The sequence below is a fragment of the Aaosphaeria arxii genome (genome assembly GCF_010015735.1).
Source record: "Aaosphaeria arxii CBS 175.79 unplaced genomic scaffold BU24scaffold_3, whole genome shotgun sequence".
Lineage (NCBI taxonomy): Eukaryota > Fungi > Ascomycota > Dothideomycetes > Pleosporales > Aaosphaeria > Aaosphaeria arxii.
Window position 1 is genome coordinate 1,074,192 of NW_022983476.1, and position 27,743 is coordinate 1,101,934.

Genomic DNA, 27,743 nt, shown 5'->3' on the forward strand with positions numbered 1-27,743 from the left:
AATTAGTCCGGGCATCGTATCTGCCCTAATCAGGGCGAATATCCTGGAGAGTCTCCGCATTATCCTATCTCTTCCCCAGAATGCCTGCGCCATTTCTGTGCATCAGCATCAGCATCTTTGCTGGGAGTTACGTGTCGAAATCTTCCCGTATCAGATCGCTTCCACCAATTGCTCCTATAATCTTAATCGTGTTGTCGTATCTGTCCCCCATCTTTGGTTGATGCGTTGGCTCGCTTCAAGATTTCTCTTGATTGTGTCCTTGTGTTTGCCCGGAGGCACCAGCCTCTACGCCTCCTTTCACCGTCTCTTCTCCAAGAACCTTGCTCGCTGCCATGAACCTGCGATCCCGAATCCATTAGCTAAGTGCACGGCAAGTTGAGATATCTCCCCTCAAATTGGTATCTAGCGAGAATGGGTCGCTCACATTCCTCCCGCGTATCCCCCTAGTCCACGCATGCTCTGCGCCTGAATCGCAGTCATCCGCATCAGGTTCTCCAGATCCGCGACATTTGCTGTCAACTGCCCGAGCTGTGCTTGCAGGTGTGCGAGCTGACGGGGTTTCTGCGAGGGCATCGTGCTGAGGCGCGAGGAATTCGTCTGTGGACGCTGGAAGTTCGACATCGTGGATCGCCGAGAGTGTTCCTATATTGGAACGCGGGTAAAGGAATCGTGGGAGGTGAGCAGTGACGGTCGTAACTCGTTGCAGGGACCAGATTCCCTTTGTTTTGTTTGTTCTGGGAAGGCGTTCGCGTGTGTGGGTGTGGGGGCAGATGTCGCGATGTTCCCGCGGAGATGTCAAATTCACAAAGCTTAGCCTTGGCCCTCCCCTGTCATCCGCGTGCCTGTGGAGCTCCCTCTTACCTAAAAGTTGTAAACTCGATCGTCGTTCGGGAGGAAACGATTTCTCCTTCCTCCCAATCTTTATTTCAACGTACAAAGAGCACCCTGCTAACCCCAGATCTATAAAGACCTCCTGCGTGCCTCGTCTTTGTCGCGATCTGAGGTTTTCACTCCCGTCGGACCCTGCCGATCAACGCCACCATGACTACCCAGCAGGCGGTGCGCAGATGGATCATGACTGGTGCAGTCACAGCCATCACAGTTACTGGAACATTGTATGGAGCTGGATTGAAAGGCAGCCAAGAGCTCAAACAGGTACGATTGATTGTTTTACTCTAACTATCAGTTCTTCCAATCGCTAATCTGCATTCTCTCCCGCGCAGAAACAACAAGAGATCAGACAAGCCACACCCGAGGATAAGATAGCCCAGCTCGAAGTCGTCCGCTCTCAACTCGTCAGTAGGAAGGAGGAATTGGAGAGGAAGCTTGAGAAATTTGCCGACCGTCGTCGTGAAAGGGAATCTGCAAAAGAAGCGAAATGAAACTACTTGGATGCATATTGAAGATTGGGGCTCTTTACAATTCCTAGATGCAGGGGGAACACGACCGCCATCGATGCACAATCATAATGTCGACCCACAGGTATCGCCGGACGATCCACGCCTACCCAAACCGATGTCCTACAACTATCCATCTCACCCCGTACATGGGGGAGAAATCGCATCAATCCGTATTCAACCACATCAGATCGACGAACGGGAGCATAATCGAACTTTAGCACTGGCTGATGGCATGCACACACATCGATCCCTCTCTGCTGTTCTGAGATCTTCCCAACATGGGAAATTTGCTCGGCTACCGGGGACTTCGAAGAAGCATTCAACTGTGCCGGTATACTGACGTCGACGATTTCGGAGTCTTGTCCGCAATACGAATGGCTTTGTCCATATGCAGTCGAGATTATGCAGAACGACGGTTGCAGAGATTCGAAGACTAATTCAGCGCAAGAATTAGTGCTCATGGCTGAAAGGTTGGAAAGTACAGCTTTGCCGAGAACTACCTGACACAGCTTCAACGAGATCGCAATACCGGACTTGTGCCGACTAGTCTTCCGCCAACATCCTAGTCGCCACGATGCATATTCACGATTTCTCCATAGCGTTCTGCAGGAATACCTCTCGAGACGGTAACGACAATCGGGATCAGCGGAACCCAAGCCGTGGGCATGATTGGAGTTCGCGCTGGCGGCCAGGCACATGCGAAAAACACGAGGGCGAGCGGGCGCCATGCACTAGATCCATTCGTTGTTGGATTCACGACACTAACTCGGCGCAATACACGGGGCTTCGCTGACCCACTAACGCGGCGGCATTCACATGTGGTTTTCGTTGTTGTCGTGTAATTCTACGATTACATTGTACGCTGAGCTTTGACGTTCTGGAATAGAACCCCATACGGGACGAGTCGTTCGCTCTTCCAGCCTTTCCAATTCGTATAATGGGAAATCTCGTATAAAGTTGTCAAACAAAAGGGAAAGAAATCTGGCCCGCTTTCGAGATCGCGTCGTCCAAGCTATTGTTATGCACATCGTTTGGGCCTACAACCATGTTCTCAACCGAAAGTCAATGCATCGTCCTGTTTAGTTGTCGACGGCGAAACCAACAAAGTCGGGTGGGGTTAATACAGTCAGCGCAATTAAGGGCCTACATTGATCGACCCGTAAATCGTGAATTCGAAGAGCTTTTGCGACCTTAGGATTTGTTGTTGATTTATTTGTTTATACGACAAGGGCCGTGGTGGAATTTGCTTAAGAGCGACCGCATCGCATTAGAAGTCAATATCAGATGCGCTTGTGCAGTATCAAGGATGGCGAGATATGAGGTGTCCAAAGACTTTGTCGACGCACTTTCGAGCTTTTGAGCTTGCGGATCAAGTATACTTCGTGCTTAGACTGTTTCTTGAATATACATTCAACATTGGCAAATCAAGAGGCCAGAAGAACTTTTGCTCCTCGAATCCCGAAATCGTTCTTTGCCTCGTAATTACACCACCTCAATACAGGCTACCATCGTGCATCAACGCTTGTAAATAAAACAATACCATAGCAACGGCCTTGGCTCCTTAAGGAAAGCTTCGGAGAATAATTGAATGAGGGTCGTATTATCTTTTAGGAGTCTGCACCTTGAATGATACTTTCCGAATTTAGTACACAATTCCTAGAGATCTCCGACCAAGCATTCGTTCCTGTCAAAAGAAGTGCATGAAACAATACGAGCGGAATCTGCAACAACAAATAAAGTAAATACATATCCTGAAGGGTATACTAAATGCCAAGCGATGTTCAGGCAACCCTGATGGATTATGTCATCGTTTCATCTCGTGCATTTGCTGTCAGAGGTCAAGGAGACGATTGACGCAATCTGTAGACTACTTTACCAGTATAAGCACGCCCCGCTGTAGTGGCCACATATCAACAACTAGCTGTGCTGTGCTGTGCTGTGCATTACAAATCTTCATATATAAAAATTGATATCGTGTGCAATTGCTTTCTTAAACAATTTCTTTTGCTTTACCGTCCGATACTACACCGACCACTTCATTTTTAATCCGGAAACCATGAGTTCGAGTCTCGTCTCCCAAACTGCGCAGGGTGCTGTGCTCAGCATCATTGCGAATGTTTTGGCGCAAGTGATCGCATCGTACAAGTACAATGTATGTCTCATACAGCTCAATCGTACTAAAACTCTTCAATTGCACGTATTGAAATTGATCTCAGGTACCATTCACCCTTGATTTCGGGCCCATCGCAAAGTTCGTCACGTTTAGCATCATCAGCAACCCACCAAACATCATCTGGCAACGCTTCCTCGAGGATTCCTTCCCGACAACCGTCCGCGAAGCGCCCCCGAAATCCTCAACCGTTGACGGCAAACCACCGCCAGAATCACAGTACAAGACCCGCACTAGCGGGCGCAACATCCTGATCAAGTTTCTCCTCGATCAGACGTTCGGGGCCATCGTCCTCAACAATCTCCTCTTCCTGGTCTTCATGGGTTACGTCAATGCGCCGGTAGGGGGAAAGCAAAATCCGTGGGATATCATCGCACGTGACGTTCAAGAGAAGCTGTGGCCCATCACATTGGACGGTTACAAGCTGTGGCCTGCGTTTTCGCTCATCAGTTTCCTTTGGATTCCTGTTGAGAAGAGGGTCGTCGCTGGATGTTTGGTAGGTGTGGGGTGGAGTATCTACTTGAGCTTGGTGGCGGGTGCTTAACCGATCGCCTTCAATTGCGGAGAGGTTTGGGCTGTGAAAGTTGCATTGGTTTCGGTGTATCGATTCGTTGGTTGCTTGCAAGACAGCTTCGCATGTAGAGCAGCGTGGCCGTCTATCAGAGTCATCATAGACCGGGTTTCATCAAATGCTCACGGATTCGTGAATCCACAAATTCCAGGTACAATCCTGTAAACCTGTTGGGATGGAAAATTTTGCCAAGGACTGGAACAGATATTATTTACAAATAGATTGTACGTGTTCACCGACATGAGGGTTCGTTGCACATCAACCCTTGGTTCTGGGATCCGGTGCATTGGTTCCTGAATCGGGGTTCACGATGTCCCTTGTTTGTGCCTGATCCGGTGTGTGGCTGTCGCAGGTTTCACTATCCCAATTGTCGCTGAATATCCACATTCAACGAGACTTGTCAATCCCTTGTCTGGATTCGAAGGCTAGATTTATTCCTACATGGATTCAATCGCCAGATCTCGCTGGTACAACCTACCGGGTCAGTTAATGGTACTGGAATTGATAAGCGCAGTCGATTCGCGAAGTCAATGGACGAGATGATAAGACATAACCAGAACATACTCAATTTTGTTCTGGTACCCGAATGAGGGATAATGGGTCGACACTTGTCCCTCACCCATCAAATCTACTCACGGAGCGTATTCATTCAACGCCGTTCTGACCAAGTCAATGAGGCTTGACGAAGCGCAAACATGAATCCTAGTGAGCCCCACGATGATGTTGCTCCCATTGAGAAGCAGATTTTACAGCCCCCTGCCCCAAAGACAGCTCCAGTAGCTGGTGATAACGGCAAGGAAGAAACAAATGCCGGACCCTCGAGTCAATCGCAAGCGGATCCGTTCTCAACACCGTATGGATCGTCTCCACGAGACTCCGTCAATGGCTCGACGTCAGATTCACAAACTGGCTCGGCTTCTGGGTCTCATTCCAGGAATCAACCTGCCTCCGCGTCCTCGAGCGGTCTATACCTTCCCAACGGCGAGAAATACTTCAGGAGTCGACGCATCAAGAAGGGCGAGATCGAAAGACCGTGGCTCGAGAAGAGGGACCCTAAAGAGAAATGGGTCACGATCATTCCGATCATTGGTATACTGGTCGGCCTTGGTGTCGCAGGCGTATTGATTTGGGAGGGCCTCCGAGCAGTCTCTCAGCACAAATATTGTCAGGTCTTGGATGAGGACTTCTCGCGAGGTTTAAATAACAAAATATGGACCAAAGAGGTTGAAGTCGGAGGATACGGGTGAATAGCCCACCATATCGCCTATTTCAGTGTTGATGTGCTTACTGTGTAACAGTAATGGTCAATTCGAGATGACGACGAATTCGAATGAGAACGTGTTCATTGAGAATGGAAGGCTCGTAATCAAACCTACCATCCAAGATCGGCGCCTCATCGAAAAAGACACCGTTGTCGACTTGCGAGGACACGGATGCACCGGCCCCAGGTGGACTGACTGCGTCACAGGCACGAACACTACCAACGGAACGATCGTAAACCCAGTCAAGTCGGGTCGAATCAACACCAAGCTCGGTGCGTCAATCAAATTTGGTCGCATTGAAGTTGTAGCAAAGTTGCCTGAGGGAGACTGGCTATGGCCCGCCATCTGGATGCTTCCTAAGAAAGGCGTCTACGGCGAGTGGCCCCGGTCCGGGGAGATTGATATCATGGAGTCGAGAGGCAACAATTACACCTTCGGGCAAGGTGGAAACAACATCGTCAGCAGTGCATTGCACTTTGGTCCAAACTCAGATAATGACGGTTGGTGGCGCAACAACGTCAAGCACAAAGTCTTACACACTACTTATTCCGATGACTTCTATACATTTGGAGTCGAGGTACGTTTCCGTCACATTATCGGCGTTTTTTAAGTTTGCGTTAATTTGGTCAATTCAGTGGAGCGAAAAGTACATCTTTACCTACATTGGCACCAGGCTGATGCAGGTGATGTACACGCATTTCGACGAACCGTTCTGGGACTACGGAAGATTCCCCATCTCCGATGCCAATGGCACCAGGTTCCAGAATCCGTGGGCTTACAAGAACAGCAACACCGCCCCCTTCGACGAGGATTTCTACCTGATCCTCAATGTGGCGGTAGGCGGCACCAATGGCTGGTTCAAAGACGGGAAATCGGGGAAGCCTTGGGTCGATACGAGTCCGACGGCCAGAAGAGACTTCTGGCAGACCCGCGACCAGTGGTATCCTACGTGGAGGGAAAGGGGGCGCATGGAGGTCAAAAGCGTTAAGATGTGGCAACAGGCTGGTTACAATGGCTGTTTCTGATTCGTATTTGTGGCTGGTGAGGCGTTCATGTTGAAGGTATTCCGTGTGATACTTTTCAAATGAGTATGCCATCTAATGGAGAACAGCTGGCGCATCGGAGGTCTGAAGCTATTCTATTCCTATGTTTAGATCGGATGTTGATTATGATATTCCTTGCTTAGGAAGCAAACCTTACTCTACTAGACTTCAACAAACCATTCACATAAGATGGAGAAATGCTCCTCTAGTCAAGGGCTCGATAATTGAATGAGACATCGTTTCATTCAATATGACTCATGGGGCAGTGATCATGTCGTACAGTGGAACATCAACTAGTCTCTTTGAAGAGCTTCTATCAAGACACATTAAGCCTCATGTTTGATCAATCTACTTATCAGCTGACTTGCTCGGAAGTCACCATACCTGCTACTCGCATATGACACTGATTCTAGGAATGTGTGAAAGAATACATAATCATATTTAACACTCGAGGCCTGCACAGTATTTGAGTGCATCGAGTGAATAGCTTCAAAGTATACTCTCAAAGCAAATGCTGGCCCCGATATCTGCCACGCCGTCCAGTATTGGGCCAATCTATTTTGCAATCATCAATTCGCACAGCCATGCTCATACATGTTCGTATTACGTACATCTTCGTCGCTTCGTTCAAAGACACTCATGGTGGTGGCGTGCGATTGTTTTCGTAGCTCGATGCAAGGTCTAAGAGCGATGACACACATCACGTTCTTTGGACATCTGACGCCTAGAGGTGCTCACTCAGATAGAAATGTTCAGAGTACGGCAATCTCGACTGTCAGTATCACTTGAGATGTAGATTTGCCATACTTTCAGCAAGGCCACGCCTGTCTCGTCTCATCTATGTGTACCTATTGTGAGAGATCTTGCCACTGCTATCTGGCTTTCCGACCTTCGGGATGCAAATCACACGGATTCTTTTTTTAATCAATTGATCCTCGCTGGGCAAAATAAAGTGCCTACCTATAGTATCATGCTCAATGCCACATTTTGCTCTTAATAGGGACAACCAACTACCTGGTAAGGATGAAACGCTGGATGTTAAGGTCGTCTCGTCAAGCTGGGTACTTTGCATGATCTCGCTTGACCTGGTACCGTACAACTGGTCTATAAAAGTGTCTGGTACATCTTATGTTCATATGATTGGCGAATTTCCCGCTGTACCAGCTGTTGTGCTACAGCTTGGGCTTGGTGTTGTACATGAAGGAATGTTACGTTAGACAGACTCGCTTCAGTCGAATAGCGTTGCCAAAGGCAAGTCGCAGCAGGCATTCCCTGTCCCAAATCATATCATCACATCGCTGGTTGAGCGACGACAAACACCGTTTGTACAAGGTCATCAGAGGCAGATGTTTCCTTCATTGCGAAGCCCAAAGGCAAATCGCAACTAGGAATCGACCAACCTTTCCGCAGCATTCAATGAATGTAACCGTCAGCCATGACTACTAGATATTACTAGAAGTCTTAGGTCTCGACTATGGAGTTACTGAGCGATAACAGCTGCAAGAAAGCATAACCGAAACACTGTGTAAGGATCACAAGCCGCACTGCCGGATTGGCGTTTATGTGGTCTCAATCACATACTGTTGATAAAGTAAGACACTTCATTTCCTAGCAAGCAAGTCCCTGGTAAAAGGTCATCGAACCTTGCTCATGTCAGTGCTCGGGAGCAGCTTTACATCCTTCAATCTTTGTATCTGACCTTGGACGGCAAATGATACCGTCAGTATCCATTGATCAATACGGGAAATGCTCTTTTGTCATGGAGAGCTAACATCCCTTGATTTCTTTCTGGCAACTGCTTTTCGTGCTGGAGTTTCATGATTGAAGCCTTGTTCGATACTGAATCTGGAGGAGATTGATGCGCAGCGTCTGACCTAAAGTTTCTCATATCTTTCTTAGTATCCGTTCCCTCTCTTCTTGTCCCGCCATTCGCTCGCAAGTCATCCCCCTTTCCTAGTCAAGTGTCAGGACTAACTGAGCATCGTCAAAATCTTCCTAGGCTCTGGAGATACTCTTTAGGCATCAATTACTTGACATGAGCTTCATTATAGATGAGAAACCTCATGATATGGAGTCCGCAGCAGAGGATCGTTCAACTCTTTCAACCCCATCCCAGGACAATGTAACGACCATAATTGGGACACAAAAACCAACTTTCATCAATCATCCATCATCAATTCTTCTAAATCAGGCACCGCCACTCTTATCACCATTGCAATCCGGATCCGCCACACCACAGACTGCTACAGCGAGCGGAACTGCAACGGTTACAGAAACCTCGATTCGAAATTCCCTTTCTCTTTCGTCCAGATCGTACGGAAGCAGTTCAATTTTAGATGAGATCAAACACGAAATTATGACGAACTATCTATTCCAACAGCAATGCGGAAAATTGTGGATTAAGGATGCGAGTGGAGAGCTTGAAGGCGTCCTCATCAGGAAAAGGAGAGGCCATTACCTAGCATGCCCTCCAGCATTGGCACATTCATCATTTGCGTGTCACTGCTCAATAATGAACATTCAGGTAAGATCGATACTCTTTGGGCCTCTCTATTGAGATTCTGATCAGGTTCAGGTCGCAATGACGGTCACGTCACGGATTATATCAACTTTCCTGGCGTGGTCTCCAAATGCCACAGAAGTCCCCTTGTCCAACGGGCTTCGCATTCAAGTTCTCCCTACTCTCGATGATTTTCCTAAAGCACGAAAGAATCATTTCGCCGCTTTTATTGCCGCAGAGGCATTACTTATCGTCTGGGATGATGACCCTCAAAACATTATGTCTCGTGTAACGTCAATCGAAGATGAGTTAATGGACTTTGTTTGGAAGGCTGGCGAGCCAGAACCCGCCCAAGAAGCGGCCAAGAAAGAGCGTGTAAGGTTCGATGAGGAAAGTGGAGAGCTAAATTCAAAGGAACGACCCATCCACATAATGAACTCCGTGCTTGTGGCATGCACTCTATGCCTCATCATAATCATGCTCGGGGCAGGGTCCAGACAGATTGCAATCCAAACGATGGTTGATAAGGGATATCTACGTCTTGCACTGCTCGCACTGGTCCCAATCCAGGTTTTCTTCACTTTGGTAGGTGCTTCACGCGCTTGGTGTACCACTATCTTATTATGTGTATTCTATTACCTGCCCATGATACTTGGCAGAAATTCAGCCAAAGTGCTAAAAGTTCCAACAGTTTTTCGCCCAGGTTTTCGTGGGTTGCATTGCTCAGTGCATTGGACCCGTTCGCCAGATGGCGGCAAACTCCCGCTTCTACTCCGCTATGCCTCCTCGTCGACTCACTGAAAGACTTCCACACGTCACAATCCAATGCCCCGTCTATAAAGAAGGTCTCTCGGCTGTCATCGCGCCCACAATCAGGTCTATCAAGCAGGCAATATCGACATACGAACTCCAAGGTGGTTCCGCCAACATGTTCATCAATGACGATGGTCTTCAGATTCTAGATCCAGTAGAACGACAAGCGCGGATCGACTGTTATGCGGACCATGGCATTGGATGGACAGCAAGGCCTCAGCATGGCTCCGGCGGGTTCGTCCGCAAGGGAAAATTCAAAAAGGCTTCTAACATGAATTTCGGTCTAAAGCTGTCGAACAAAGTTGAAGCTAAGCTCGCAGAAGTTGCAAGGGGAGAAGACTGGAGTCAGTATGATGAGGCGCGGGAGTATGAAAGATGCCTTAAAGAAGTGTTACTCGAGGATGATCGCGCTTGGGCGGACGGTAACATACGCGTCGGCGATTACATTCTGCTTATCGACTCTGATACAAGAGTCCCTGCGGATTGTCTACTTGATGCTTGTAGTGAAATGGAACAGTCTCCTGAGGTTGGAATCATGCAGTTCTCATCTGGCGTTATGCAGGTCGTGAATAATTACTTCGAGGATGGGTAAGTGCCCTTTGGAAATCTAAGTTCAGTGCTGATCTCCTTAGTATCACATTCTTTACTAATCTCATTTACACAGCAATTAAGTACACTGTTTCTAACGGCGACGTTGCTCCTTTCGTCGGACATAATGCCGTACTGCGTTGGTCTGCCATTCAGGAAGTATCCTTCTTCGACGAAGATGGTTACGAAAAGTTCTGGTCCGAGTCCCATGTTTCGGAAGACTTCGACATGTCGCTTCGCCTTCAAGTGAATGGATATATAATTCGGCTCGCATCATGGGCTGGTGAAGGTTTCAAAGAAGGAGTCTCACTAACTGTCTATGATGAACTTGCCCGCTGGGAAAAATATGCATATGGTTGCAACGAGCTTTTATTCTACCCAGTGAGGTTTTGGCTCGTCCGGGGGCCTTTCACGAAGCTGTTCCGCCAATTTCTATTTTCCAACATCCGCTTCACTTCGAAGATTACAATCATTTCTTACATTGGCACATATTATGCGATAGGTGCGGCATGGATCATGACCACAGCGAATTATTTCGCAGTAGGTTGGTTCAATGCTTACCTTGACCAATATTACATCGATAGCTGGTGAGTATTTGAACTTACCTATGTTTCCACATTCACTCATAGATGATGCAGGAAAGTTTGGTTCTCTATCGTGATCGTCTTCAATGGCCTTGGTAACATTGCGCTGGCCGTGATGCGCTATCGCATTGGCACACATTCATTCATTTCCGCACTTCTTGAAAACATGAAGTGGATTCTCATGCTCGCAATCTTCCTCGGCGGCCTCTCCCTCCACGTCTCTCAAGCGATCGTTGCCCACATGTTTGAGGTGGACATGACATGGGGCGCGACCTCCAAAGAAGCCGAGTTCTCAAATTTCTTCCTCGAGGTACCCAAGGTTTTGAAAAGTTTCAAGTGGAGCATAGCTTTCGCATTGATTGGAATCGTGGTGATGGTCACATTCGCTGTCGCACCATTCGTGCCATATTCGTGGCATATCAAGGATTTCGTTGCTATCTTACCGATGGCGACAGTTACGGTTAGCCATTTGTTGCTACCGATTGCTTTGAACCCAGCCCTGATGACCTTCTCATGGTAGTGCAACGGGTATGGCGTTGCGTTGATGTAGTGGCTATCTATATAAGGGATAATGAAAGGCTTTGCTGCATCGTAAGCTAGGGGGCGTTTGAGTGCTTAGAAAAAAAAATATGTTTCTCTTTGATTGTACTAGACCCCATAAGAATGCCTACTTCTACATATTGATACTCACATCACTTGAAACGGTATATATTGACACTACTCGTCATAAGAGGATCACTGTCGATTTAAGTCGTACGACGCTGAGCAAAGTCATGTATAGCATAGTGAAAGACTGCAATAAATTTTCACTGTAATGATTCATTGAAGAGCATGATTCTTATTTGTGAACAGATCTATATGTGTTTTGGAACGGCCGTATACCAGCCGAGGGCACGCCGACCCTTGCTGTGATTAGCATGAATATGTTTATGCTCAGCCTTCATATGATAACTATGTCAGAAGCATCGTAGAAAGACCCTTTGTAGATTTAGACCCGAAAACTCCATGCCATCATGAAGGCCGAAGTATGTTTTCCCATCCAGCATATAATCTCGATGTGAATGGTTGGGAGGCGTGGGATTTGTTGTTAGTCGCCGTAGAGTGAGTTGTAGTCATCGTCACTATCATACCCATCTCCTGCGCTCTCACCTTCCTCTTCTCCCCCCTCCGCATTCTCCATTGAGTGACCGACTTCATTGTCATCTGCATCATGGTTTTGCATCTCGCGCTGAATAGCAAGAGCTTTTGCCGTCAAAGAAAGGCCGATCTCTCCCAGATCAAGATCCTGACGCACATGAAGCAAGCCATTGGTACCGAGTGTGAGAACCATCATCAACCCCTGGCAGGCTATAGCTTTAGTGTTCTCGAAAGGTGGAAGTAGTTCCTCGAACAGAACCTCGTCCATAGTACATGCCTGTTGCTCCACAGCCGCTGGACGATGGATCCGCTTCTCGGCAAGGGCATCAGATACGAAGTTTAGGAAGTTGCCACCTTCAGCAGAAAGTGCCTCGCGGACGCGAATAGAAGTCTGCGTGGCAACCAAAGGCTCGGGATCAGGATCGAGACCGTCAGAGCTAGGGCCCATACCAAAGTCCTCTGGTCCAATGTTACCGAAGTCGTCCTCTCCACTAAACGCCTGAAGAGCTTGAAGTCCTCCTGGTTGTCCACGGCCTTGGAGTGGAGATGCAGAGACCATTCGTCCTCCAAGGGGCCGTGAAGAGCCTCTTGGGCCCGTGCCAGTACCACTGCGAGGGACGGCCGATGAGCCGCGGATGGAAGCACTGATGTTCCATGGCATAGCTGAGAACATTTGCTGATCATCTAGGGCAGAGGGTGCCTCGCGTGGAAGTTCGACCTCTTCGTCATGAACGAGTACTCCCTCATCTTCAGCGGCCCTCCCGATCTCTTCTTCCTCAGTCTTTTGTCGAACGTGGCGGGACTCTGCTTGAGTGTAATCGTCGATACCACTGTCTCGGTCGCGCTTAGTTCCCTTGAAGGCTTTTCGATTGATGCCTGTGAAAAGCTCGAACAATTTATCGCCATAGAGACTGTCAAATGGGGTCTTTGTCACGGATCCTTGGGTGCCGGACCGTCCAATACCTACGCCCCACACATAATGTTCAGCATTACTCTTGGCTTGGGTAGAAGCTCGTTGTATATGCTTGGCGCGTGCTGCATCTTTCATGTTCTGAAGATAGCTGACGTTCCAATCTGATAGAACCTTGTTCCTAAGCTCCATATTCTTGTCGGCAGGAATGACACGACGAGTGCGCTTTTTGCGATGCATAGGTGCTGCCAAGGATGAAGTGGAGGAAGCAATTGTTTCTCTAGGCTGCTCCAATGGCGTATCGTCATTGAGTAGTTCGAGATCTTGTCCAGGCAAGTCATCGTTGAATTGAGGAAGATCGATGTCCATAGGGTCACCGGGAACCTGTGTTTATTTAGCAAAGGTGAAGTAAAGGAGGAGATGAGTGAAAGCGATAAAGGGTATATGTGAATGAAAAGTAAAGGTAAGTTGTAGCCAATTTTATAGTTCAACTCACTGCAGCTGCATTTCCCTGTCCTTCCTCAAAGTCGACTCTCACGCGAGCGCTCAAAGGAGCATCGCTCGGCAACGCTGACTCCGCCATCCTAAAAGGTGTCACTGAATGACCGGCTCGCGGGCTGAATTCTATAAGGTTTCCGTCCTCGTCGATATCAAACTCAGGTTCCGGGAATGGCTCATCGATTCCGCGGCCCGGAAGTCCTATTCGCGCACCGACACTACTGGGCTCATCACCACCTTGTAGCATGAATTCTCCAGGTCCTCCAGACGAAGAAGATGGGATTATAAGCCTGCCAAGGGGCACTGGCGGAGTTCCTTCGGCTACGTTTTGCTGTGACCCAAATGGGGTGAGCGATTGAGTTTCACCCGACCGGCGAGCCTTCTCGGGAGGGTCAAGACCTAGATCTTCGAGCATATCGAGAGGTGGAAGTATAAGCTCCGGAAGAAACGAGGGGTCGTCTTGAAGCAGAAGTTGCTCTGGCCTGGCTTATACGTCAGTGAATTATATCCTGCTCATTGCGAGCTTCGACTATTGACCTTGTCTTTCCTGCCTCAAGATCGATTGCTGCGTCTTTCATGACTTTGACCATTGATCGCATTGAATGGTCTGCCCTCTCAGCGTCTACAAGAACATATCCACATTGTTGGGTATACACGCGCGATACTCCGTACCTGTCAGATGTCAGCAGCTCACTTACATGGCCATTACTAGGGCAGCAAGGGCAACATACAACAAACTGCCTTGTAAACGCAATGCCATGGGTGCGGCCGGATCTCTAATGGTTTGACATGCTTTTGGTACATCGACTCCGAGGATGGCGTTACGGTTGATCTTCTTCGAGTTGGATTTGGCGCCTAGGGTTGCTACCAACCTGTGCTTCGAATGAGCTGCAAAGACATTGAGATCGTGTATGAAGCAAGCCTTACCATACAACTGCAACCCCGTACTCGCGTGAGGTCAATACTGCGCCAGTTAGACGTTGCTTTCTGCTATAGCTGCTCACTTAACGAGAGAGCTTGGGGAGCACAACATACCCTCGTGACTGTAAAACATGACAACTATGCTTTAATAACGTCGAAAGTAAACGAATCGTACAAGAATGGAGATCAGGAACAGGCGTCACAGCATTGGGGCGAGGTGACGGCGCAAGTGAAGGGCGTGGAGAAATACTTGGAGGTATCTCCAGTTCTTGGCAGCATTCAGTCAACCAAGCTCAAGGGCAACTAGGCGCGTGACGCGACAGTCGCACGCGCAATAACGCGCCTAGAAAGAGACATCGACATGAATAGTCGCGGATGCTCCGAATTCCAGCCAACGTCGTCTAATGGGGGGAACATATAAGGCGGGATAGGGGTTTGAGGAAAAGTGAACTGGGTTGAACGTGAGAGATACTACTTAGGATTTGACGGCCAAAAGAACGTTAGAAATGGAGACGCGACAGATTCACACAAATGTTCATGCAAAAGTTACTCAATGGTAGCTTGCAGGTAGGACTTCCCGAATGCCAGTGACGCTGCATTTTTGAGGGATCTAGATTGGTGATCTAATGGATTTTACTCCGCATCGACCTATGCAAATGCAATACCCATGCAATACCCATGCAATACCCATGCAATACATCGCATACAATCTTTTGCCCAAGGTTGCATGTGTTCCAAAGTACTCCAAGTGTGTGAAACACCCTTGTCTAGGAGGGGGTATCTATATCTACTCTTGCATCTGCTCGTCGGCCTCGATCTCGGCCAAGGGAACGGCACGGTACAGGAGGATCAGTGCCGAATGACTTTGTCCTACGATCCATTAGCACTGTAAGATGTTGGAGAAAGGGGATTCACTCACCTCCACCAGCCAAGGTCTCAATTCTCTCAGCCTCGACCTCAGAGACCTTATCGTCATTAAACCACCACCATTTCCCATCTTCTTCCTTGCGCTTTCCCGAGGATGGGTCCTTTGGCGCATCTTTCTTGACAAAGGAGGTGTAATGTCCACTGTCAGCGCTGGCACCCTGATGAGTGATGACGCCACGGAGTTCATAGAGCCCAGTCTGATTGGCACCGATATCAGAAGATAGCTTGGGATCGACAAGGGCCAGAAGCTCCTTCTTGGCGGCAAGAATAGATGCTGCTCGCTCGGCCTCAATCTGTGCCTCCGTTTTGTACTCAACGTCTGGCATCTCAGTATCCTCGGCAGCTTTGGCACCGGCGGCCTTCTTCTCTTCAGCCTCCTTCTTCTTCTGTAGAGGTTCTTTGGTGCTGCTGGCGGGAGTGTCATTCTCTTCGCCAGCACGGATGCGCTTTTGTCGTTTGCGTGCCCGCTCGACATCCTCCTCTTCTTTCCTGATATCTCGAATCTTGTCTCGAACGGGAATCAACAGATTCTTCAAGTCTTCCGTGCAGAACTCGACCACATCCAATTCTTTGGGGAACGTGACTTTCCGCATGATCTTCGCCTTCTTGTTTGTGTCTCTTCTCCAGTCAAATCGAACAAAATGAACCGGCAGATATTTCGGAAGACGCGCTATGCGCGACGTCTTAGTATAGAGTGCATCCCTTCCTAAGACCTCTGATCGTTTCTCGATCTGTTCTTTCAGACCCGCCGTTAAGCCATCGCGAAGATGGTTGGTCTCAACATTGATGTGACAATTGAGCTTGAAAAATGTGTCTTCGCTGTGGACAGGCTCTTCTCCCCCTTCTTTCGCCGCAGGCTCATCGCACTCCATCACAGACTCAAACCTTCCGGACATGTATCTGTCGATGAAGGATACGTCTCGTGCTTTATCATCAGCCGAGTCACTATCTTTGATCTTGAGTTTCTGGCGAAGCTGAGAAACAATCTGTGACCATGCTTCTTCGGCATCTTGTTGTGCATAGCCGTTTCCATCCTTTGCTTTCTGTGCGAATTGTGGGAAAGCCGTTCGAAGGGCGTTGAGGAACATGAGCGGCGGGAAACCTTGCTGAGTCTCGGACATCTGCTTGAACAAGTCGCGGAGGGAACCAGTGAGATCCATCGACGCACCGAGGCCGCCGAGCCCAAACTGGCTAAGTTGGTTGACGGAGCTTGATCCGGCGTTGCTTAAGAAGTGTTAATGGGAGGTCAGAGATATTTCTCGTTTACGAGCATACCTTGCGGAATACCGGAGAAGCTCTTCCTGAAGCTCTGGAATAGATCTCAAAGTTTGTAGGGTAGAGTTCATATAGCAAGTATTGCCTAAGTTCTGTAGACCTGATGGAGTAGCACCCTCAGCCTGCGCAGCTTCGGCCTCGGTCATGTCCTCCAAGAATCTAATCTTCTCCTTGGGTCTCTCGATGATATTGCTCATGTCTCCGGAGGGCGTACCCATCATCATGATGGTTTGTTTGGGCTTAAGACCGAGCTTGGACATATCGGCGTCATCCTTGAGTTGGCCACCTTTGACGAGGATTTTCTGTCGGTCTGGCTCGACACCAGTCATAGAGAAGAGCTGATACTTGAAGGTCTCGCCGTTGGAAGTAGGGTCGACCTCAACATCGTACTTCTTGCCCTGATGTTTCACAACCACTATGATTATAAACTATCAGCGAGCTCTCTTGGCGGGGCATCGGAGCGATCTTACTAACCTGGTATAGCAGCCATGATGAATTCGATGATGATCTCGACGATGCAATCAGTTGTCTATCAAGATCAGTGTCGAGGGAAAGGAAGGTGAAGCTGGAGTATTTAAGGTGGCTCGTGGGGCGAATGTGTTGCGAAATGGCAGTCCATCGAAACAATCGGAACGTCAGTCGCGCCGAGGCCACTAGCGCCACTGCTTCCGCCGCTGATCCCAGCTTCAATCTTCCCCCGCCACGACGTGGTGCCTGAAACTGGCATATTGGAAGGGGATAAGTCGCTTCAAGCTACCAGTACCTTTCGAATCGAGCTCGGGCTACATTTGAAGCTCCAGCAAATATGGTGAGACCCCTCCGAGCCTTCTTTTGCTCCAGAATGTCGAAGCACGCTGATACCGGATAGTCTCAATCCCTCCGACCTTACCTACAATGCGTACGCTCGTCGCTGACCGCCGCCCTCTCCCTCTCGAACTTCGCATCTCAAGCCTCCGAGAGGCATAACGTTCCCGAGATCGAAGCTGCAAGCTCACCGGAGGTACTCCTAAACCCGCTCACGGTATCAAGGAACGAAAATGAGAAGGTCTTTATTGAGCCAAGTATCAACAGTGTGCGAATTAGCATAAAGATCAAGCAGGCCGATGAAATCGAACATATCTTGGTTCATAAGTTCACGCGCTTCTTGACTCAGCGAGCTGAGGCATTCTTCATCCTCCGGCGGAAGCCAGTCAAGGTACACAGCAGCCGGGCAGTCGCGGACTTGATACAATGGCTAACAATAGCACCAGGGTTATGATATCTCCTTTTTGGTAACAAACTTCCACACAGAGGAGATGTTAAAGCACAAACTTGTTGATTTCATTATCCAATTCATGGAAGAGGTTGATAAGGAGATCTCGGAGATGAAGCTTTTCGTATGTTGATGCACCCCCCTGGCGCAAACGAGGACAATGCTAACAATGCCAGCTCAATGCACGAGCCCGTTTTGTGGCCGAATCGTTCCTCACACCAGTAAGTACAATATGGTCAACTTTCATCATTAGTATGCTCACAGGAACGCAGTTTGATTAAAGCCGTTGCATGCGATGATGATTTTAGAAAAGGCTACATCCACGAGCGGGAGATTTCGACGTACAGACCATCGAGAGCTCAAAGGGATGGGCCTGAAGTATAAACCCGATAGAGCAAACCTAGGAGCCGGCAAAGTCGTGCCGCAACCCGTACAGAATCTTAGGAGGACAATGAAAGCGCTGATACCTATGTGAACACAATACATTCGTCAATTTCAAGCTCCCGGAATAGTAGCCAGACAACGTTGATACGTCTTCTTGGTGGGGATTTGTTACCCCTATGGTCCATTGTGATAATTGGCAAAAGTGGTGATTGGCGTAAGCGTGGAAGTAATTGATGCTTTTGGTTGTGTCTGCAGTGGAAGGAATGTGACGATAGAGCTGGGTAGGTTAATTATCGAGAAGCCCAAAGCATCCTCATTCAACACTCCATTCCGACATTGTACCTCCGGCCTAGCTCTTGGCGCTTCGGGGTGATCTTGATTCACGGGATATGTAGAGTAACTTTCCATGTGCGCGATCGATTCCGCTACATACGACTTGGTAAACTAATGCGGGGTAATATAACAGTGCTTGTGAATGTTGGATACAGCCTTGGATGAAGTCTAGCGAGGTTAGATCATATGAGGACGATAGAAACATCCCGCTCCGAGCCTCAGCCCCAGTTCCGGCGAGGCAATGAAGTTTAGTTAGTCAACTAGTAGATGTTCTTAATGTTTCCCTTGCAGAATTATATTTTCTAAATAACAGTCTGAACAACTATAAGTCCCAGGAGCTTAGAGTCGGGCTAGCTAGTCGGTCTGTCGGATATCTGCACCCCTCAGACCTCGGTTGTCTGCGGCTTGTAGAAATTCCCCTCCGTGCTACCACAGTTTCTATTCAGCCAGGCCACTCAAAAGCCAGTATCGCCTCAAATAAAACCCGTACGGCAATTCCCTCCTTCCTTTTCAAAAGCTGCATTGAGGTCGTCAGGGTACGGCAAAAGCTAACTTAAACAATGTCGGCCTTCAGTCGCAACCTGTGCAGCACCGCATCCAGGACCCTTCGACAGCGGTCAACCATCACTTCCAGAGCAATCAGGCCAATTGCATTCCGATCTACTCTTTCTACACCGATTCCTACTCGCACTGCTGTTGCAGCTCCATTCTCGACAATGTCTTCCCTCAAGAGCGCTGCCCCGCCGGTCCCTAGCAAGCGGGAGTATGATCCCGAGATCAAGGACATCGCAAGCTACATCCACAACACCCCAATCGACTCAGAGCTCGCAGTGGGTATTTGATTGAACACAATGGCATCGTAAATGACTGATCAAATATACGTAGTTCGACACCGCTCGCTGGGTATTCCTCGACACCCTTGGCTGTGGTCTCAAGGCTCTCGAGTTCGAGCAATGCAGGAACATCCTCGGCCCTGTTGTTGAGGGCACCGTTGTCCCCAATGGTACCAAAGTACCCGGAACAAACTACCAGCTCGACCCTATCCTAGGTGCCTTCAATATCGGTGCCATGATCCGTTGGTTGGACTTCAATGACTGCTGGTTGGCGGCCGAGTGGGGTCACCCCTCCGACAACTTGGGTGCTATTCTCGCAACTGCTGACTGGATTACCCGAACAAACAAGGCTGGAGGAAATCTTGGAAACGGCAAGGTCTTCAAGGTCAGGGATGTGCTTGAGGCTATGATCAGGGCACACGAGATTCAGGGTGTAATGGCTCTGGAGAACTCTTTCAACAAGGTTGGCTTGGACCACGTCGTGCTTGTCAAGCTTGCCTCTACTGCTGTTGTGTCTAAGATGCTCGGTCTCAACGAGGCCCAGACTCGCGACGCTATCTCTCAAGCTTGGGTTGACGGCCAGTCCATGAGGACCTACAGACACTCTCCCAACACCATGTCCCGAAAGTCCTGGGCTGCTGGTGATGCTTGCCAGAAGGCCGTCGACCTTGCCTTGAAGGTTCTCAAGGGCGAGCCTGGTCTCCCAACCGTCCTCTCTGCCCCCACCTGGGGTTTCTACGACGTCAACTTCGGCGGCAAGCCGTTCCAGTTCCAGCGAGGCTACGGTAGCTATGTCATGGAGAACGTCCTCTTCAAGGTCTCATACCCAGCTGAGTTCCACTCCCAGACCGCTGTTGAGGCTGCTCAGCGTCTCAACAAGAAGTTGAAGGCCATGGGCAAGTCCGCTGAGGACATCGAGGGTGTTGTTAACCGCACACACGAGGCTTGCATCCGCATCATTGACAAGCAGTTCAAGCCCATGGAGAACTTCGCTGATCGTGACCACTGCGTCCAGGTAAGATTGTACATCAGAGTATACAAATTGGCACAACTAATGCGTTGTACAGTACATGGTCTCCACTATGTTCGTCTTCAACCGCCTCGAGGCCACCGACTACCCCGATGACAGCGAGGCTGCCACTTCACAGCTCGTAGAGTCCCTCCGCCAGCGCATCAGCTGTGTGGAAGACCCCCAGTTCACCGCGGATTACCATGACCCCGCGAAGCGCACCATCTCCAACGCCCTTACCGTCACCCTCAAGGATGGCACTGTCCTCGAGGAGGAGGTTGTCGAGGCTCCTCTTGGCCACCGCTGGCGACGTGAAGAGGCTAAGCCAGAGATCCTCACCAAGTACAAGAGGCATCTCGGTCCTCACTACCCCGCCGAGCACGTCGACAAGCTCGTCAGCCTCGCCCAGGATACCAAGGCGCTCGACAATATGGACATTGACCAATATGTCGACCTTTACGTTAAAAACTAGATTTCTAATTAAACTCATGTGGAGTCCTAGGTAGACTTTAGATGACGTTCTGACTGTTACGTATCACGATCAAAAAGTGTTCTTACATGACCATATCTACATGCATTGCCGTGAAGTGTGACCCTCATGCGAGAATTACTCTACCTAGTTTAACAGGATTTCCTATTCGTACGCCATGAGTACTCCTAACTTTAGGAAGGAATGCCCCAAAGTATTTCAAAGTTTCAATCGTTAGATCCCTTGACATCCGTCAATTGCAATCAGAGAATCAACGTCACAGTGCAGTCTACACCATAGTACAGGTTCCATAAGTTCTCAATCTTTGATCGTCCTTGTATTGACCATATGCCAGTCTGGCAAAAGAAGAATTCTTAGGTGCCATTTGCACATTGGAAATATCCTTTGATTGACGGCAGATTTCGGTATTCCTTCGGTGCTTTGTTAGTCAATTCTAGCTGTGAAATGGCGCATGCGAGATCATTAACATTGCCACCCTTTGTGCAGGGCTGCTTGATATCCTGATGGGCTTTTGCATCGCAACTACCAAATCTTGGAAGCAATATCGGATTTCTGATATGGAAACTGCTGTTCAGGGGTGCTGAGGGCCTAATAGTAATTGTAGGAAGCTTTACTGGTAGCACTATTATTTGTGGAAGAATTGAGCTAAACATACGCGTATTGATCGGTCTATCGAACCAGATTGTGTTATATTCTACACGTCTACACTAAACATATATTCGATTACTTCCTCAAAGCACCCTCGGGGTCCTTATTAAACGCTTTACACCACGCCGCCCACTCCACCGCCCCCTTCTTAAACAACTTCTTCACATCCGCCTTCGCCTCCTTCCTCTGCCACTGCTCATCCTGCTCAGGCGTCAACGTCGTCGTAACCTTCTCCTTCATTTCATACTCCAAATCCCTGCCCTGTCTCCTCGTAGGCCGCCACCCAATCGCTTCCAGCACCGTCCCCTCGCTCACATCTCCCGCCGCCGCCTCGATTTGCGGAAACATGTGGAAGTCGGCCTCCAAGCACGCAAGCTCTAGATACCGTCTCAGAATCTCAACCTGCGCGCTCTCCTGCATGCACAGCTCGATGCTCCTCTCCTCGTCCGTCTTCTCCCTCTCCTTCTCCTTGCCCTGCGCCTTCGTGAGCGTCTTCTTCCAGAGCGGCGTCTTGGATACCTGTGCGGCGGAAAGGTCCGGCGTGGAGGGATCCCGGCCGCCGATCTCGATGCCCCGGACGAGCTTCCTGCTGACCTTCGCGCCGAGGAACGAGTTGTAGGCCCACATGCCGGACACCTCGGACAGGCTGCCGAGCGTGACGATGAGAGAGGCATCGAGTGTCGCGGCGATGGGGAGAATCGCGGAGGCCTTGTAGGCGTCTTTGCGGGAGCGGTCGCCGAGCCGGGTGAGGGAGTCGAGGAACTCTTTGCGGATTTCTGTGGGCGGGAGGGCGATGGAGGGGGGGTAGATTAGAGTTAGTTGGTCGAGGATCTTTTCCCTCTCCTTTTCTTTTTCTTGGGAGTTGATGGAATCGGTACGTGTGGTTGCGGTGGAGGATGGAGTCGTGTCGAGTTCGATGCGGCCGATTTGCGCGGCGGAAGGTACCGGGGCATCGAGCTCTACGGCTCCTCCTGCTGGCATTGGGATGCTTGACGATCTGCTAGGTGCTGGGGATCCGATTTGAGTGGATGAGTCGGAAGTTGTAGAGCGATATGAAGATCCTGTGGACATTGGCGAGATCACGGCTGGTGGGGGTGGGGCTCTGGCAGTCGTTCCTGTTCGCATTGGAGATATGATGGATGATGGTGGTAATGCATTCTGAGAGGCTATCTTTTCCTGCGGTCCTATGGGGGTTGGAAGTTCGGCCACGCCTGCTGGTATAGCGTCGTTGCTTGGTGATTCCAATTCCGCAATGCCTGCGTGCATGGAAGGATGAAGTGGTGATTCGAGCTCGGCGACTCCGTGTGGAGCCGCAGTGGGCACGGGGGAAGGCAATTCAACAGCGCCCTGGGTGGGTTCAGGTATGCCCCTCGACGAGGCGGATGCGGATGTCTCGTCCACATTTACAGACGCAATCGAGTCAGCAGCGACTCTATCCAAGAACTCGACATTCGAGGAACGAGTCAAGTCTACGCTCTTGGTAAGGAGCTTGGAAGATTTCGCTTTCATCCCAGCCCAAGTAGCCAGTGAGGCGTTCCTCATCAGGCCTTTTCTGGTGTCTTCTTGCCACTGTCGTCGAGTCTTCCGCCAGCCATTCTCCTTCTCCCCCGGAGCTGGCTTAGCAAGTGGTGGTGGCAGCGGCGTGAAGACGAGGAATCGATCGGGGACTCCTCCTGGTTGCACATCCTTTAGTCGTGGTTTGGGAAATGGTATCAAGTAAGCAGTGAGTTTTCCTGGTTCTCGGGTATGTTGGAGGGCTTCTGTGGAAGAAAGAATCGTTATCCTAGGGAGACTGCTGGCACTGATGGTCGAGCTTGACATTGAGCTAGACATTTGGGGTGTTCTGTGATCTGGCTCGATTTCGAAGCCAGCCTCGCGAGCCTTCGCTGAAGAGAACGCTTGAGCTGGTTCCGGTGCCCTTGAACTTGATGGTGCTCGTGCAGGTATAACATGGAGCGGCGATGGTACTAACGAATTCGCAATTGTGGAATTCGAACTCTGACTTGCCATTGATTGACCTCGACTCAGCGGGAGTCTCTGCTGTCCGGCAACGGCCGGATACGGATGATTCCTCAAGGCATACTCAATTGGATCTGCAGAAGCTGGGGCGTTTGATGGATCTTGGAGTTCATACGGCGGAGGCGGTTCATCTCCATGTTGTGTATGCTGTTTGAAAGGATCTCCACGGTTTAGATAATCTGGGGTAGCTTGAACAGACGAAGCTGAGCGTACTTCTAATGGGTTGGTTTCAGTCTGTGGTGCGAATTGACTCTCATCGTGTGCGCCTGCGCGTATCGAAGTCGGAGGGTGGGAGAAGAGCGGATCTGGCTGCAGCTTCGCATCATTCAACTGCTGTGAATCCATTTTCGTGATGATGTTGATGGAGTATCAAGGCGAAGAGCAATGAATGTCAACAAGCATTTTTTATGTATTAGTGTCTCTGCCGGCCTTATGTACGACTATCAGGCTGCCATTGTCGAGCTTGGGGGCTAAAAGTGGTGTTCGAAATCAAGCAGTGCCCCCATGCTATGCCACACCCGGACATCATTCGTCGTTAGGGCAAGGTTGGGTGCTTAAACGGACGCCATCACGTCCCATCTCGTCTGGTGTCTGCCTTAATTACTAGCGAGGCCTTTCCTCGGGGCTGTCAGCAATAAGCTCGGATGGTTATGGGACCTGGATTGCCTATACGAGTAGTTTCTGTACATACATATGCAGCACACATTTGCGGAGTCTCTTGCGAGCTGAGATGCAAAACATTCAACCTGCCAACCTATGGGGAGAGATATCATGAAGTTGGAACTGGTCACTAAGCACGATCCGCATTTCATTTCTTTTTGAGGTTTTCAGGACTGAGCTCCGAACGTCAAACATGATGCCGTTGTCGTGGCTGGGCTGGGCTGGTTCCGTTACGCGTTCAGTTGTAAGACTAATGAAGATGAAGGGTGTTCGTCCCTTTTCGAAACTTGGACCAAAGGGCCCTATGATTGGCGCGCACATTGAGCACTGATCCGATCATAGCCCAGCACCACGGGAAGCACAGGCTGGCCGCTGCATAGCCCGTACTTAACGACAAATCGTAACGAATACAATTGTACGTATACGGCACAGCACAGTCCACTTGCGCATTCGCACTCAGTGCTTTATATGGTTAGAGATGTGCAGGTATATAGATACATAATTTTGTTAACGTCAATGTGCCGATCAGTAGGCCGTGTAGTCAGACCACAGCCTTGCTCTCAAAATATCTGTTCATCTCTTTCAATGCTACTTCCATTGCTACTCCCACTTCCCAATCTTCTACGTCATTGTTATCTACTCCATCAACTTTGCACCCTTCGTACTTGTACTGTCCCACCGACAAATTCTCATCGTGTTGTCTAGGTTGCTGACCTCACGATTCTACGCATCTCTAGTAACGCATGCATCAACGTAATTGTTGCAGATCTGATAAAATACTTCCTAAGACATTAGGCATATATGACGAATCCAGATTTTCCAAGCACTCAATTGCAATTCATTTACCAGTCATCCTTGCCGTCGTCTTCGTCGTCTGCACACATATCATTAGTAGATGATTCTCAATACCCAATTGGTACACGAGACTTACCGCTATGGCTAACTTTGCTCTTCCTTGCAGCGAGAGCGCTGGCTAAAGCTCCCGCTAACCCAGTGTCTGCACCGCCAGATGACGCACCGCCACCTCCACCACCTGAACCTGCCGAAGGTTCCTGACCAGGTACTGCAGCACCACTTCGATCTCTCTTCTCGGAGTCGGAGACCTTCTTTAACCGTGCACCGCCTCGGATATCTGCCAGTAGGTTGTCGCGTCCTGCTGGAGCTTTCGGTAAGGCAGTGGGTGGCATCGGCGGGGGCGGCGGTCCACCAGGCGGAGGGGGAGGAGGGGGAGGAGCGCCGCTGCTTGGCATGGGGGGCGGGGGAGGGACAGCCTTGTTTGGCATGGGGGGTGGCGGAGGAACAGCGCTGTTTGGCATGGGAGGCGGTGGGGGAACGGCACTGTTCGGCATGGGTGGCGGCGGGGGTACGGCTTTGTTTGGCATGGGAGGGGGTGGAGGAGCAGCAGAAGATGGTAGAGGAGGCGGCGGAGGTACATTGTTCATGGGAGGGAGCGGTGGAGGTGGAGGTGCCGCATTTGTGGGTGCCGCTGGCACTGGTCGCGACGAGGAAGGAGGGAGAGGAGGGGGCGGAGGCACATTGTTCGTTGGTGGAAGCGGAGGAGGTGGAGGAGCCCCTGGAGCTTTCGGCGGCAATGGGGGCGGCGCTGCATGGACGACTGGAGCTGACACTTCACGAGCAGGAGGTGGTGGAGGGACTGGTCCGCGACTCGGGGGAGGTGGTGGGCCAGATGAGGGAATTCTATTTCCTGTGAATGGAGGTGGTACCCCGAATTTCGTGGCCGAGCCCCTCTCCTCGTCCTCAACGGGAGTCTTTGGTGGCCGTGGGGGAGGAGGTGGTCCTGGGTTGGCCACATTGGATGCTGCTCGGGCTCGGCCAGGAGGAGCGGGTGGCTCGTGGGCAAATTTTCCTGCATCTGCAATGGGCGGGGGAGCACGGAATCGAGGGCCTGCTGGAGCTGGGGGCGGTGGAGACGGTTGTCTGGGAGGAGACGGTACTGGGCTCGAGGAAGAGGCACGATTGACGGTGGGCATGTCTGACCGCGTGCCAGTCCTTCGTGCTGGCGGAGGCGCCGGAGGAGGTCCTCGCTTCGATCCACCTGTATTTTGAGGGCTGAGGGATTTGGCAGGAGGTGCACTTGGGGGTGGTGGCGGTGGTGCTCTCGTCTTTTTCTCGTCCGAAACCTTCTCTTGTGCCTTCTTTTGCTCAATGTACATTTTGATGAAGTCGGCATTCTCCTCGATTTGATCTTCCGTAATGCCCATAGCAAGTAGTTCCTTCAGTAATGGCTGCCATGAGGGATCTGTTGTGTCGATAGCGGAGTTCCTTGAGCTCGATGGGTTGGATGCAGACGTGTTCGAATGGGTTGTTCGGGACGGCGAGACGACATTCGCAGGCGGGATGATGGATTGAGGTTGTTGCGTAGGGGTCGAGTGCCTGTGTCCGAATAGACCGCCCAGGCGACTATGGCTATGTCCCTGGTTGGTGTTTCCATTCAAACTCGAACCTGTGCCCAAGGAAGCTCCGAAGGGCTTGTTCTTTGTGTTTTTATGGGCATTCTTCTCGCGATCCTCCATCTTCTTCTTGAAAGTCTTTGCCTCTTTCTCGTCGCTGAAAGACAAACCGGCCATACATTGCTCCAACTCGAAAGTGTGAAAGAAGGTTCGGTCTTGATTGTACGAGAAGGTATCGTAGATCTCTTGATCCCAGATTACTCCACGGCTTGCGGGCTTTTCCCCAAGTTAGCTCTTGACGCTCGACCTTGCCCAGAATAGCTCAACTCACAGATACATCGACAAGCTTAATCCAAAAAGTATTCCCCACCAAATCGTTGGCTAGCACAGCTGCCCCTTGGAGCCCGGTATACGTCCATCGGTGCCGGTCCGGGTAGGCGATGTACAATTTGGCGACGGCGACGGCATGGATCTTGTTGTTAGCTTTGGGTACAGTACGCTTGACCGTCTGCTTGTCGTCGTCAGAGAGAATCGAGGGCATGTCGGCGTTGGTCCGATGAGAAGCGGCTTTGAGCGGGCGGCGAGGTAGGGTGGGAGGTCGTGTGCTAGATAGAGGGCGATGAGGTATGGCTCAGCGGGGGTAACTGTGCGCGATTAGGCAGCACATGAGAAGCCAGCGCTGGCACTGGCGCCAGGGATATGGTGCGTGTGCGTGTCGACACCAGAAATGGCGATGGCACGGTCAATGGCAACGGGAGTACGAAGGTGAGGCGAGGTGGTGGTTGTTACTTGTAAAGTACGAGGAGGATCGTCATGCGGTGAAGCCAACGCAATCGACGCCCAGTTCCCCCGAGCACGCCAAGCCCCAGTTGGAGCCCGTCAATACTTAACACAGATGGAAGCTTCTTCAATCCTTCCAGAATCCCGGCCATGTGTGTATCAACAATTGCAACACTAAAAGTCTTTACTCCATTTAATCACTCAGAAACTTCATTTTAGCCAATATGCGTTAACGGTCGACCGCCAGTTGTTCGTAGAAGGAATTCGTGCTTGTTCCTATCAGCAAAGCCGCACTGGCATTACGTATTGAACCCTTTGCAACCTC

At 50.1% G+C, this 27,743-nt stretch overlaps 10 protein-coding genes across 10 annotated transcripts; 6 read left to right on the forward strand and 4 right to left on the reverse strand.

The window, feature by feature from the left end:
* Window positions 1-1,041: 1,041 nt before the first annotated feature.
* BU24DRAFT_460293 (uncharacterized protein) lies at window positions 1,042-1,382 on the forward strand (the record flags this gene model as incomplete). The annotated part of the gene is made up of 2 exons (XM_033531810.1): window positions 1,042-1,155; window positions 1,224-1,382. The coding sequence occupies 2 exons, from the start codon at window positions 1,042-1,044 to the stop codon at window positions 1,380-1,382; spliced, it is 273 nt and encodes a 90-aa protein (XP_033385558.1).
* Window positions 1,383-3,456: 2,074 nt separating this feature from the next.
* BU24DRAFT_343972 (uncharacterized protein) lies at window positions 3,457-4,114 on the forward strand (the record flags this gene model as incomplete). The annotated part of the gene is made up of 2 exons (XM_033523389.1): window positions 3,457-3,552; window positions 3,617-4,114. The coding sequence occupies 2 exons, from the start codon at window positions 3,457-3,459 to the stop codon at window positions 4,112-4,114; spliced, it is 594 nt and encodes a 197-aa protein (XP_033385559.1).
* A 627-nt stretch (window positions 4,115-4,741) lies between these two features.
* Window positions 4,742-6,681, forward strand: BU24DRAFT_366856 (glycoside hydrolase family 16 protein). Its single transcript, XM_033524325.1, has 3 exons — window positions 4,742-5,384; window positions 5,440-5,980; window positions 6,039-6,681. The coding sequence occupies exons 1-3, from the start codon at window positions 4,837-4,839 to the stop codon at window positions 6,426-6,428; spliced, it is 1,479 nt and encodes a 492-aa protein (XP_033385560.1). The 5' UTR covers window positions 4,742-4,836; the 3' UTR covers window positions 6,429-6,681.
* A 1,833-nt stretch (window positions 6,682-8,514) lies between these two features.
* Window positions 8,515-11,451, forward strand: BU24DRAFT_345031 (putative glycosyltransferase family 2 protein; the record flags this gene model as incomplete). Its single annotated transcript, XM_033523432.1, has 5 exons — window positions 8,515-8,970; window positions 9,022-9,531; window positions 9,638-10,347; window positions 10,392-10,934; window positions 10,986-11,451. The coding sequence occupies 5 exons, from the start codon at window positions 8,515-8,517 to the stop codon at window positions 11,449-11,451; spliced, it is 2,685 nt and encodes an 894-aa protein (XP_033385561.1).
* A 452-nt stretch (window positions 11,452-11,903) lies between these two features.
* BU24DRAFT_366858 (uncharacterized protein) lies at window positions 11,904-14,530 on the reverse strand (the record flags this gene model as incomplete). Its single annotated transcript, XM_033524326.1, has 6 exons — window positions 11,904-13,362; window positions 13,475-13,958; window positions 14,014-14,148; window positions 14,208-14,348; window positions 14,404-14,440; window positions 14,512-14,530. 6 exons carry the CDS (start codon window positions 14,528-14,530, stop codon window positions 12,019-12,021), a joined length of 2,160 nt encoding a protein of 719 aa, XP_033385562.1. The 3' UTR covers window positions 11,904-12,018.
* Window positions 14,531-14,884: 354 nt separating this feature from the next.
* BU24DRAFT_366861 (cysteine proteinase) lies at window positions 14,885-17,189 on the reverse strand. Its single transcript, XM_033524327.1, has 4 exons — window positions 17,074-17,189; window positions 16,600-17,014; window positions 15,317-16,548; window positions 14,885-15,267 (listed from the first exon to the last, which is right to left on the reverse strand). The coding sequence occupies exons 1-4, from the start codon at window positions 17,087-17,089 to the stop codon at window positions 15,185-15,187; spliced, it is 1,746 nt and encodes a 581-aa protein (XP_033385563.1). The 5' UTR covers window positions 17,090-17,189; the 3' UTR covers window positions 14,885-15,184.
* Window positions 17,190-17,206: 17 nt separating this feature from the next.
* Window positions 17,207-18,132, forward strand: BU24DRAFT_460299 (actin-related protein-like protein 2/3 complex subunit 4; the record flags this gene model as incomplete). The annotated part of the gene is made up of 5 exons (XM_033531811.1): window positions 17,207-17,233; window positions 17,468-17,794; window positions 17,850-17,975; window positions 18,028-18,072; window positions 18,124-18,132. The coding sequence occupies 5 exons, from the start codon at window positions 17,207-17,209 to the stop codon at window positions 18,130-18,132; spliced, it is 534 nt and encodes a 177-aa protein (XP_033385564.1).
* An 869-nt stretch (window positions 18,133-19,001) lies between these two features.
* On the forward strand, window positions 19,002-20,971 carry BU24DRAFT_366867 (2-methylcitrate dehydratase). The gene is made up of 3 exons (XM_033524328.1): window positions 19,002-19,398; window positions 19,454-20,416; window positions 20,469-20,971. Exons 1-3 carry the CDS (start codon window positions 19,129-19,131, stop codon window positions 20,880-20,882), a joined length of 1,647 nt encoding a protein of 548 aa, XP_033385565.1. The 5' UTR covers window positions 19,002-19,128; the 3' UTR covers window positions 20,883-20,971.
* A 573-nt stretch (window positions 20,972-21,544) lies between these two features.
* On the reverse strand, window positions 21,545-24,226 carry BU24DRAFT_146368 (uncharacterized protein). Its single transcript, XM_033521198.1, has one exon. The coding sequence runs from the start codon at window positions 23,910-23,912 to the stop codon at window positions 21,624-21,626; it is 2,289 nt and encodes a 762-aa protein (XP_033385566.1). The 5' UTR covers window positions 23,913-24,226; the 3' UTR covers window positions 21,545-21,623.
* Window positions 24,227-24,808: 582 nt separating this feature from the next.
* On the reverse strand, window positions 24,809-27,500 carry BU24DRAFT_146376 (WH1-domain-containing protein). The gene is made up of 3 exons (XM_033521199.1): window positions 26,970-27,500; window positions 25,159-26,914; window positions 24,809-25,101 (listed from the first exon to the last, which is right to left on the reverse strand). The coding sequence occupies exons 1-3, from the start codon at window positions 27,177-27,179 to the stop codon at window positions 25,070-25,072; spliced, it is 1,998 nt and encodes a 665-aa protein (XP_033385567.1). The 5' UTR covers window positions 27,180-27,500; the 3' UTR covers window positions 24,809-25,069.
* Between the last annotated feature and the right edge of the window lie 243 nt (window positions 27,501-27,743).

Excerpts from the sequence above, each read along its gene's own strand:
- BU24DRAFT_366856 (XM_033524325.1), top strand. The coding sequence starts at position 4,837 with ATGAATCCTAGTGAGCCCCACGATGATGTTGCTCCCATTGAGAAGCAG. Across the intron at positions 5,385-5,439 it reads GTTGAAGTCGGAGGATACGG|TAATGGTCAATTCGAGATGA; the intron begins GTGAATAGCCCA and ends ACTGTGTAACAG. Across the intron at positions 5,981-6,038 it reads TCTATACATTTGGAGTCGAG|TGGAGCGAAAAGTACATCTT; the intron begins GTACGTTTCCGT and ends TGGTCAATTCAG.
- BU24DRAFT_366861 (XM_033524327.1), bottom strand. Across the intron at positions 16,549-16,599 it reads CTTCTCCGGTATTCCGCAAG|CAACGCCGGATCAAGCTCCG; the intron begins GTATGCTCGTAA and ends ACACTTCTTAAG. Across the intron at positions 15,268-15,316 it reads TGAGACCTTGGCTGGTGGAG|GACAAAGTCATTCGGCACTG; the intron begins GTGAGTGAATCC and ends AATGGATCGTAG.
- BU24DRAFT_366867 (XM_033524328.1), top strand. The coding sequence starts at position 19,129 with ATGTCGGCCTTCAGTCGCAACCTGTGCAGCACCGCATCCAGGACCCTT. Across the intron at positions 19,399-19,453 it reads CAATCGACTCAGAGCTCGCA|TTCGACACCGCTCGCTGGGT; the intron begins GTGGGTATTTGA and ends AAATATACGTAG. Across the intron at positions 20,417-20,468 it reads ATCGTGACCACTGCGTCCAG|TACATGGTCTCCACTATGTT; the intron begins GTAAGATTGTAC and ends TGCGTTGTACAG.
- BU24DRAFT_146368 (XM_033521198.1), bottom strand. The coding sequence starts at position 23,912 with ATGGATTCACAGCAGTTGAATGATGCGAAGCTGCAGCCAGATCCGCTC.
- BU24DRAFT_146376 (XM_033521199.1), bottom strand. The coding sequence starts at position 27,179 with ATGCCCTCGATTCTCTCTGACGACGACAAGCAGACGGTCAAGCGTACT. Across the intron at positions 26,915-26,969 it reads TTAAGCTTGTCGATGTATCT|CCCGCAAGCCGTGGAGTAAT; the intron begins GTGAGTTGAGCT and ends CTTGGGGAAAAG. Across the intron at positions 25,102-25,158 it reads GAGCAAAGTTAGCCATAGCG|ACGACGAAGACGACGGCAAG; the intron begins GTAAGTCTCGTG and ends ATATGTGTGCAG.